General features: G+C 39.3%; 1 protein-coding gene across 1 annotated transcript; it reads right to left on the reverse strand.

The window, feature by feature from the left end:
* Positions 1-33: 33 nt before the first annotated feature.
* On the reverse strand, positions 34-6,119 carry LOC122084359 (squamosa promoter-binding-like protein 15). Its single transcript, XM_042652545.1, has 11 exons — positions 5,279-6,119; positions 4,236-4,913; positions 3,886-4,079; positions 2,952-3,793; positions 2,758-2,832; positions 2,558-2,665; positions 2,347-2,464; positions 1,963-2,098; positions 1,739-1,883; positions 1,014-1,607; positions 34-867 (listed from the first exon to the last, which is right to left on the reverse strand). Exons 2-11 carry the CDS (start codon positions 4,823-4,825, stop codon positions 433-435), a joined length of 3,237 nt encoding a protein of 1,078 aa, XP_042508479.1. The 5' UTR covers positions 4,826-4,913; positions 5,279-6,119; the 3' UTR covers positions 34-432.
* Positions 6,120-11,926: the final 5,807 nt, after the last annotated feature.

The following is an 11,926-nucleotide window of genomic DNA, read 5'->3' on the forward strand; positions in this document are numbered from 1 at the left end:
AAAAAAGGAAAGAGACACCGGGAAAATGATATCTTACGTACAAACAATCTAATCCTCTGCCCTCCGCTTTCCCTGTGTAAAAAAAACAGGAAAGAGGGGAGCCAGTGGGGGAGGGGCTAAGAGGTTCCCTTCTTGCCATTCTCTTCTTCTGCCCCTCCCCCTTCCCCCCTGCCTTCCTTTGCTAATCCCAAATTACACTCTTTTCAGGGTTCCTTATCAAATCTTATGGGCAATGAAAGATGCCGATCCCCTATCCACCTATCTACACAAATAGGCCAAAAGTAACCTAAACCCACAGGAACCCATTCAAGATGGGTGAGAAGCACGCAGAATCTGAAACTCAACAGACCACTCCCCATCTCCTCTTCTGGGACCTAATCTCTTTACCCTTTAAAGATTTGTCAAGCTTATTATCTCCACCTGGTCAGCAGTCTAACTTGAACCATATTGCAAAGTCTCCCACTTGAAGGGAGCAACAGACCCAATCACAGGGAGGCATCTGAAGAAGACACACACACAAACACAGACTGTGGCAATTGCCAGGACTGAATGGATATAGGGCCGCTGAAGCAACCCATGCGCACCTGCCATTCGCTTCTTGTATCTGGTCTCCAAAACCGAACATCTAGTACAAGACTGCCTCCTTTGCAAAGACTGGATTCCTCGTCTCTCAGCCTGCTCCGCTATTATCCATGACTGATCTAAGGACATCTCATCCCCAACCATGACCGTGACCTGACCATGTTTTCTGTCAATAACCTTCCGAGCCACCAGCTTGTTGTATGAGTGGTGGTTCGTCATCGATGCATATGCATATGGGGACTGTCCACTTGCATCCAATAGTGAGGCCCAGCAGCTCAATCCAATCTATATAACAAATCCATTCCAAACAAAAGGGACAACAAAATTTGTAAGCTAGCTTCGGGAGAATGATCAAAACCTTACGTGAAAGACATACTAAAACTGCAACAGAACTATGATCTCTGGAAACTTTACATCTAAAATAATGTTACCTTTTGTGGATCATTTGTCAAAGCATCAACCAACTCCTCTGAATCTTTCATAGAAGCAGCTAAATGCAGAGGTGTGACACCACTTGGTCCGGCCAAATTTGGGGGGAACATGTATTTTTGGGTGCCATTACTGCTACTGAAAGAATAGTGGACAAGCAATTCAACCATGTTCCGACACTTCCTCTTCACTGCCCTGTTTAATAGGTGAATCTCAGAGAGTGCCTCCATGCACTCCCTTGACAGTCCATCCTTCCCTGAGTTTTTCTCCACAAGTATATCCAGGAGAGTCTTAATCAGAGCACACCAGTCCCTATCAACTGAGAAGGAAAGAAGATATCTGAACCGCAAATATGAAGAACCCAGACCTTCAGACCTCAGAGTGCTCTTCCCCTGGAAAACCCATCCGAGTTCATTTAAGAAGCGCAGAATATCCTCCCTATATCTTTGCTGCCCAAAATCTTGAAGATGATCTTCCGAAATACAAGCCATTCTAGTATCTGCCCCGAGTTCAGATTCAAGGACTTTGAGTTCTTGACAGATGGTATCATCAGCAATTATAACAGGAAAGCAGTTTCCTTTCAAACCATTCTCTACCTGGGCAGATAAGTCACACATATCAACCACATATGTTTCCCAATAAAAAGAACCACCAATTAACTTGAAAGATAATTTATTATTTGTCGTATTCATTTCAATCAAGCCATCCAACTGAATCTCAATGCTACCTCTATGAAAATGCGGCCCAGAACACCAGGAGATCCTCCAGAAAATTTAAAACTTTCTATGCTTGAGTCATCATACATTGTGCCTTCATAGGACAATCCAGAAACTTCCTTCGACAGGTATCCACCCATATAGGTGCAATGGATTCTGCATAGAAAAAAAATTACTATGGCAATGAAGAGGTGGCATTTCTCACATCTATTCCCACAAAATTAAAATCACTTACTTGGTGCCCGGAACAGTCAGATTTCGACCCTTCAACACAAGAGATGTCTCTTTCCCACCCACGACAGCCAATGGAGAGACAGAGATTATCTCAGGAGCATTCCACATTCTCCAAGATTTGCACAGATGGACCTTTCCTGAAGGTTGATTGCAAGAGGCACCATTAGAAAGCTTCCAGCTACATCAGTAAAAAAAAATATATATATATATATATATATATCCTAATTCCCAAATGCAATAGCGGCCCTTCAAGTAAAACCATTTTTCCTTCCTGTTTAGATATTGGATATAGAATTATCAATCTCAAAAGGAAACAGGAAAAATGAAAACATGATCTCCCTGATTACGTCATATCATTAGAAATACATAATCAACCTGCACTCACCATCTTTATGTGATACTAACTGCCCATCCACCTGAACCAGAAACCTTCCACTCCTCCAAAAACCAGATTCTTGATCATGTATTAGTGAGTCGACACGCTGTAGAAGGTCTTCCTGGAGCTGCAAATTGCAAATAGCCCCTGCCACTGGTCAAGACTCAGGACAAAACACTAAAATACAAGCGCTCATTCATGTAAAGCACAACTCACTCACTTGGTCCCAGGCAATATAAGGCATTGACAAATAAACCGAAAGAACCACACATCCAGGCCTAATGTAGCTTTCCATTTCAGATGGACTGTGAGAAAGCCAATTAAAAATCTGAAAATAACAATAGCAATCAGCACCATTGAACTATTAATTTTACGTGAACTTAATGTACCGTTAAAAATAAAAAAATAACCATTACTTGCCTGTGTACGTAGTGTCCCAGGAAAATCATTAGGATCTTTACCAAATAATTTAAAAATGATCCGTCCAGTACGGTCCTGTAGAGAAGCAAAATGAAATCATGCTTCCTTCCAACAAAAACTGAACAAAGAGACGGAAATGTGTGTGCACAACCTTTAACCAACTTGGGGTGGGGGGGGGGGGTTTGGATTATTACCTGAGAATCAGAATTTGAACTAGAAGGAGACTGGTCAGACCCAGAGGAAGAACTGTAGCCTGCCTGGTATGGGAGATTTTGAACTGAACAGTTTTCAACTCTGCCATTTGGTCTTGTATAGAGTTCCAGCCCTGAGCTCCAACCACGAGTAGTGCTGGCCTCAATTGTACCATTGTCTTCTCCACTGATTGACCTCTCATGTTTCATGATTTCTGTTCGAGTCTGTAATGGGAATAGTTTTTGCACAACAGGTGATGATGACGGTGTCCTCTCTTCCGTAGGATTACTGCTGTCAGAGGAGAAATATTTCCCAGAAGAACCCAATTTCGGTGGGCTATCACCCTCAGGAGAGGAGCTAAAAAGCTGGAACGTCAAACTCGGTCGAGACTCTTGAATCTGGCTATCTGAAATTTCAATTGGAGACCGGAAGTCACTGTTACTCCTCTCTCCTCCAACCAATGGAAACTTTGAAGTCGATTCCTTCTGTGAGGCAATACTAGCATCCTGGTCTAAGGTGTTTAATTTGGCTTTGTCATCATGACTGCCATGGCTGCTTCTTATAGACCTAAGCCCAACACTATCAGGAGAAGATGATGCTAACGCAGCTGAAAGAACAGCAAGCAAATCCGTGGTTGATGGAGCAGATATGCTGCCATTAATTTTATTAGAGAGGTCTGACGGAGCTTCTTGTGAAACATTTAGGTCAAAACTTCCCGTTGGTGACCAAGAAGCAGAATTGACAGCATGAGGTAGTGAATTATTAATCCTGCTGATAATCTGGATGAGCTGCTCCTTGTCGGGTAGTATTGGCGGACTATTTGCACTTTTATCTACATTATTCCCTGCATTTGCAATCATATGCGTCTATATAAATACTATGAGATTGCAACTTTGGAGGCAATTCTCAAGGGGGGAAAAAACAAGATTTCCTCACCTTGCAAACAAGTTAAAATGGTTAACAAATTGACAACATCAAGGTTCCCACTACCAGTGTTCTCCCTGCTTCCAGGTACCATTAACCTTGAGGAAACATCCTCTGGTTGGGTTTTTCTCCTCCTCCGGTTGTGCCCAGCAAGCCGACGCCGACAGCTTCTCTTACCCTCATCAAATTCAGAAAGGGGATGAAATCTGCGAAAGGCAACACCACTCAATTTTACAAGTTTGTTCAAAGAAAACCACCGGGACAAGTAACACCCAGCCTTAACATAGGTTAGTAAAAGGGAAATACCCATTGCAGGCAGAAAAAGATTAAAACTAAAATTTCTCATGATACTGAGCACAAACCTGCTACACTGCTGGCAGAACCTCTGCATCTGCTTCCCCACAAGTGCTTTGGTGGTCTTGCTGTGAAGCTCACACACCTTATGTCGACGGTGATAATCCTTTGCATTTGACAGATCTCCTCTACAATCATCTACCTGACACATTGGGTAGCTGCCGCCACCAGGAGAGCCAGATCGGACTCGTTTGTTGGGTCTCGATGCATTCTCCTCGACTGAATATAAACTGCCACCAAGCTTCAACGTGAGGTTCTCACCATCTTCATCACCAGTATTCTTCTTCAAAACCTGCTCATCCACATTTTTCTTCTTTCCAGGTTCAACTACAGCTACAGGTGTCCCCAAACGGAGAACGTCAACCTCCGAGGGCTTGGCAATAAACTTCGCACTATCCCAGTCCCAAACCTTAGGGCTCCAATTACCCTTCACCTGTTGAGGAGGGGAGTTGAACCGCTGCTGCGCTTGTTGGTTAAAAGAAGCGGCTTGCCATGGCAGATCACGCTTCTTCGCCAAAGGAGGCGCTTCACAGAATCGACCAGGAAGTGCCTTTTGAAAGAAAATAGGGGAAGCGACTTGCGCACCCACGTCTTCCATTCGTCAACCGTGAATCGTACAGAAAATTGGAAGAACGACCTCGACACAGATGGGTTTCAAAAAAGTTCAAACTGCGATACTTCGCAGCCTAGATTTCACAACGAGAAATGGATATCATTACAAAAAGGGAGAAAACAGAAGAAGAAGAAGAAGACGACTCTAATAAAGAAAAAAAAAATCCCCAAGAATTCAGTTTATGTGATTCAAAATTCGTTCTTTCAGATAACCTAGCTCCTCACTCCTTCAAACCCCATATCACATACAAAGATAAAATACTAGAACATCAGGACTAGAGCCGTGTACTACTCTTGCGGCAGTTAGTTTGGACAGTAAATTAAACGAAAAAGAGAGAAGATAAAACTACGAATCTCAAGGCAACCTACTTCGAACCTTAACTTCTATCAACTCATTAAACCAGGATGATCTTTAATCAAATCGAAATGAATTCCATACCTTTACGGACTTCTAGATCTTCTCTCCTCCATATAACTTTGCATGCCCTACCTCCTGATCTCCATCTACTCAGCGAAACAAACACTTCAACGACACGAAAAACCAGAAATCAAACCCATCCTAAATCCACAACAAACCCAAACCAAAAAAAAAAACTATTATTGTCGGAATTTCTCGCCGCCAGCCAAAATTCTCAGTTCTGTTTGTCGATCTTCCACGGATTACTGCTACAAACTGCTGCGAAAGAATAAAAGTGAACTGAACCGAAGAAAACCATAATTGATTCCAACTAAGCTCTCAAAGTCTCATCAGATCTCTCTCAAAAACTGTAAAATAACCACATAGAAGAACAAGTAAACGAAAAGTTGTCTACTTGAACATTTCACACCGCTTTCCTTTCCTTTGCTTTCCTTTCGTTTCCTTCGTTAGGGTTTTGTCCCCACTTCTTCGGTTCTCTCTCTCTCTCTCTCATTCTGGGCTGGCAAAATGGTGAATATAATTGAAAATAAAGGGCTTTAGAAATAAAACCAGAGAAGAGGATAGATGATTGAGGTACGGACGAAATCTGAAACACGAGAACAACGAAATAGAGAGAGAAAGAGAGAATAATCGCTATCCCTTCAACAAAGAAAACTAATTCACGGTTTGAGTAGAGGGAAAATTAGTAAAAAAGCTACAGAGAAGAATTACGGAATATATAGCAACGTCACTCCGCTTTATTTCATGCCCTTTAAGGTCTCCTCTTTCTTTTTCCCTTAAATGGTTACTGGTCAGTTCCTCCTATGACCAATCTCCGGAAAACCACCATTTCTCCTCCCTCCACCTTCCCTGTACCTTCTTGCCAAAATATTCTATTTCTAACAGAGTATCCCAAACCGCTTAAATTACATTTATATCCCCCTTCTCCACTCTCTCTCTCTCTCTCTCTCTCTCTCTAAAAAAGTGAGTGCTCGCCTGCTCGGTGCCAGGCCCACGCGCTTGCCTGGAGCGTAAACTACGGATGGCCAGTGGTACCGTATAATACTAATACAGTACTATACAGTCTTCAGGGTTTGGGTTCATAGCATAGTTAGCAAATTCGGATTCGGGAATTATTCGGACGGAGACACTCTTCAGTCTTCTGGAATATACTTTTTTATGGCAACTTGAGTGGAAACTTTTTCATGAAGTTCTTATCTTTCAGCTGCTTGGATTGTGATCGAATGAAAATAAAAGGTTTAAAGAATTTGGAATCGTATTGGTAGAATCTGTTGATTCGGATCTTTGATTGATTCGGATTCACCGCTTGGATTACGATTGATAGGTTTTTTTTTTTTTTTTTTGGTTGGGAATCTACATGTTTGGATATTTTCTCGACTCTAGCATGGGTTGTTAATTGGTGAGCTATAGAAATTAAGCATTTATTATAAGAGCTTTTATCGTCGATAAAAGTGACATCTAATTTCTTTGCTTTTTGAATACCTTTGTGCATCACTTGTGTCTTTTGATTCTTGGAAGATCCACCAATAATAATAAGTTTAAAATTTTAAAATCGGATTGAAACTAAATTCGGTCCAATTCAAGTCACTTGGAATTGGCCATTTCATACATCTTTTTTAGGGTTTTTGCTTGTTCTTGGTTGATATTGATAATTTTTATACTAACTCTAGTCAAGTTCAATCCGATTAGAACCAATTTGAAGGCCATTTCCAGTTTCTAAAACCTAATTAGGTAGCTGTTGTTGGATGAGATCAATTGCAAATCCCTTTGATAAGCTGTCTATCAATTTTGTTGATCTATCTCAACTATATGGTCATGACTCACCATGTATGAAACCGAAATATGCATTAATGAATTGCTATTGAATAAACATTTTAGATTTTTCGAAACCTCAACTCGTTATTATGAAAGATTGAAGTGCCAAATTGATTATAATAACGGATAGATTATGATGCAAGCAATAGATCCACCAAATCAATGAAACTCCAACCCAAAATTGTATTGTCATTAACAATTGTCCGTCATTAAATTAATCAAAATCATAATGCTCAATATCATTTGTCACTTTTCAAGGTGATTTAAAATTTGTTGTTGATGCATTTTATATAGTTCATTACATCGTTGGAATATTAATCTTGTCTTCAAAGTGCGTCATCAATTTGTAATCTCATTTTATGGATGCCTACATATATTTTCTAAGGAGATGCTACAATCATAGTTGAATCTTGTACTAGTCCCTCTTCTCATTAATAAAATTGACCTAGATGGCTTTATCCTTAAAAGATAGAATAAAATAAATCTCCTTCTTACACTCATTACTTGTGTTATGCGAAAGGGTTTATATCATTTATGAAGAAAAAAAAATAGTTTATATCATGCTCTTAGATTGATATGTCTCATATTCAAGTGCACCAAAGTGATTTGGTATATCAATGACCCAAGCCTACTTGCCTGCCTACCCTTGTTGAGATTGATCCAATCATTGGCGATATTTTCAATCTATCTCATCATTTCAACCTTTAAATCACTCTCTAAAAATTAATCTTTTTCTAATATAAAAAAAAAAAGGGTTATATATGCTCCAATAATATGAAGTCTCCTTGACAGTTCCTTTGAGTAACATCGCAATGAAAAACTTGTGTTGATGAACTAGGCAAACAAACATTTTAATGCATGTAATGGAAACACACAGGAAGTGGGAAACACCATTTGATGGATCCCATATAGACTCTCTTCATGTGCCCAATCGGGTGACTCATCAACACCTTACGGTAAGTCGCCCAAGCCTTCTGCATATACAATCCAAAAAAAAAAAAAACCTAAAAAATAAAGAAAATAGATAAATAAAAGAAATATCATTTATGCAATACAAAGGTGTGAAGCAGAAATAAAATTTCTTTATTTTCCTGGAGGGTGGAAGGGAAAAGAAAGAGGTTACGTTTAAGAAGATTTTGTTTTCTTCCCTACACATCAGAGAGAATAAGTGAAGAGAAATAAGAAGTGAGAGGAAAATAAAGATTTTTGGAAAAATGAATAGAAAGCATAAAATGTAAATTTGCCAAAAAGAGTATGGGTGGGGAAGGTTTGCTTTAATAGTTTAGCAATAAGTTTTATCATGCAATTTAGAATTAGATATAAGATGTGTAGAGGATTTGGTGGAGAAATTAAACAAAGACTCTACTATGTTATTTATACAACTATCATATTATTTATATTATATATATATATATATATTTATTGCATTTTCAATCCCCTAGACACACAAATAGATGCATTCAATTGCATTTTTGTTGTCCACACACACACACACACACAAAAACAAAAAACAAAAACGAAACACAAGAAGAAAAAGAACTATTCACATATTAACGAGAGATTAAGATCGAATGAAATAACATTGGATAAAAATAATAAAAACTAAGGATATCAATTTACAAACGAAATCGGATGTTTAAAACCAAAGTAAAGCGGTTTGATCTTTTGGTTTTAAAATTTGAATTTTTTTTTTTTGTTCGATTTGGTTTCAATTTATGAACTAAAACCAAGGAATCAAACCTAATTTCTCATTTACGAATCAAATAAAATAAAGAACCAAATATTTATTTTTTTAATTTTATCATCGTTAATAACAAAATTCTATTATTTTTTAATAATTAAAAAGAAATATTGAGAGAAACAAATGAACCAAAAAGAGCAACCAAATTTGCATACATGATTTCCACCAAAAAAAAAAATTTGTATACATGATGTCATAAGATAATGAGATATGTGTACACGTGCAAAATCATTGAATTGATCAAAACTAGAATCGTTCTCTCTGACCGGCGGTTCAGTATATGCATCATTGGCTCGTGGTCCCCCGCAGAGAGAGAGAAGCCCGCAGAAGATTGGAACCGTTTAGAGCGTCTGCTTTCTGGTTTCCGTGTAACATCTCCCAAGAAAAAAATAATTCAAAGGCAGCCAGCTGTATTCTGAACAGAACGGACGGTCCTCTACTGGAACCGTACAGAGTCAAGTTGTTCTAAAACCTTACCTGTCCACAATCAATGAATAATGCCGGACCCCGTACGGGTTAAGTCGGCTTTTTTATCCCTTCGAATCCCCACCGTGGGGATAGCCACCGACGCTGTCCTCGTACGCTTTTCTTTTAAAAAACGCGGTCCTCGTACCACACCGCCATCTCTTCTCTCTCTCTCTCTCTCTCTCTCTCTCTCTTACTCTGACCCGTCAAATCAAGCCGAGTCGAAGTCGGAGCCGAGCCGATTCTATTTTTCTAGTATAGTCTATTCGGACACGTGTTGATGCCTTACAGAGTTCTGTGTAACGGATAAGCACGAACAGCTTGTTCAGAAAAAAAAAAAGGCACGAACAGAATCACTGCTCTTTTGTAGTGCCACGTGGATAATGGCAGGACTGGACAAAATGCTTTGTGATAGCCACGTCGGACTACGAGACTCTCCCTCGTTGTTTCCTCCCGATCCTATGCCAAGGGAGCCTACAGGCCACAGCTAAGGATAAAGAAGGACAGAGAGAGAGAGAGAGAGAGGGAAAAGATACGGTTCTAGAGTCCTAGACAGCATCTCTGCTACGGAAATGCCATTGCCAATTCCACGGATTTCACGTTGATTCGATTGGTATCCTTTGTGACCGTCAATTTGGTATATGATGTTGATTGGATCCAGTCCATTTCATTCATTCAAACGTTCGTCTGTGTTGTACTGTTGTTCTAATCCTCTAATAGTTTTTCTCTCTTGAACGTTTCTCAAAGTTTCTATAGCCAATTTTATGCCAGGCTAGATCCTTTTCAGGGTCATGCTCATACCTATCGATGTCAATTTTGAACCCGCACTAGTAGATCTGTTTGAGCTTGACACGTTTATGATCCGATCTAAATCAATTTGATTAACAAATAGATCAGGTCTAAGTCTATTCCATTTATGAATATGTAGTACACAGTGCAAAGGGTAAGTCCGATGGGCCTGCTGACCTGCCCAGCCCATTTACAAACCCAACTCTGACCAACGCATTTAGCCCAACCATTTATATAGGTCTTTTGATTTTTTTGGGATATCATGGGATATATATTTATATTTTTATCAATTATTGACTATAATTAAGTGTAATATTTTTTTGAAATTGTCAATGATTTAACAAAATAAATTAAAGTATCTTAAATCTTAGAAAAGTAAAGACCATTTAAGGCCTTATTGGTATATTATCCCATTTAAGACCAGATTATAGCTCGATTATGAGAAATCCCATTAGAGCTCAGGAGGTGATCCAATTGCATCTTCTATCTTCTTAGGCGTTGGTGGGAGAGAGTCAAACTTATTGGCTTGTAGAGTTAGCCTATGGCTCTCATCTTCAAACACAATCAGTCGTAGCAGCCAGGCTGTGGAGCCATGCTTTCTTTTCCAAAGCATATAAATCCATTCTTTGAAGTAATTCGATCGAACCCAACACGACATTGATCGAGACCGACTCATTCCTTAAATATGTAGATCATGGTCTGAAGACATAGGCCCGACTAGACCCGACCAAGATCGATCCAGTCCGACCGATTGACACCCTTACTCATACCCAAGGATTAAAGTATCGGTATCGGTCACCGTATCGGTCGGTCAAAATTAAGATACGTATCGGAGGGTATCGTATCGTATCGGAGATACACTAAGATACGCTAAAGATACGCACATAAATGGATAGGGAACACATTTTTATACACTTTTGCATAAAAAAATAGTTAAAAAAAGTTATATATAACATGTAGAATGCATAAATACTTAAGTGGAAGGTATCGTATTGATAGACAAATATATTGAGTTGAAAATGTTCAAAATGATAAGGGTATGGTATTGATAGACAAATATATTTTTTTGAGAAAAATCAAAATTTTCCATGGAAGTTATAGAACACTTGTTTTTACATAACATATAAAAAATCTAAACATTTTTAATCATTGAGCGTGAGTAGATCTAAGAAATTTGAAATAAATTGAAACCCTCATTTTCTCTTGAAAAAAGTTTGTAAATCCTTATAAATCCAATGATTTCATGTAATAATGATGCACAAAATGTGATTCTAAGTATGATGAACTAGGGGTGTCAATTCGTGGCCCGAACCGACTAAATCGATCGGGACCGACCGTTTATAGACCGGTCCAGCCCGGACCGTTTATTAAACGTGTCGGGCTTGAGCCCGGACTGTTTATTAAACGTGTTGGGCTTGAGCCCGGCCCGTTTATAAACGGTCGGTCTTGGTTTTGCTACTTGGACCGTCGGGCGCCCGACCGAGACCGACCGTTTAACACCCGATCGAGACCGGCCTATTGTGCACTGGCCTAGCCCGACCCTTTAATGATTGTAGAATACCTATTTTACCCCCCAAATTAGAAAGTAAAAACTAAAAAATAAAAACATGTTCATATTTTAAATAATGGTTATATTTGGTATCATTTATTAATGGGTAATTTACAGCGCCACCCCTGGAGAATGCCAGTATTATAGGAACACCCCCTCTCTTTCACCAAATTAGACTCAGACCCCCTACCGTCAGTCACCGTTAAGAAAGAATTTGAAATGACATTTTTACCCTTTTAACTAAAACAAATAAACAATCATATTTTACCTTACCTCTCACTGCAACAGCAGATACCACTGGCAGTTCAGC

This window comes from Macadamia integrifolia, chromosome 7 (assembly GCF_013358625.1).
Source record: "Macadamia integrifolia cultivar HAES 741 chromosome 7, SCU_Mint_v3, whole genome shotgun sequence".
NCBI classification, from domain to species: Eukaryota; Viridiplantae; Streptophyta; class Magnoliopsida; order Proteales; family Proteaceae; genus Macadamia; species Macadamia integrifolia.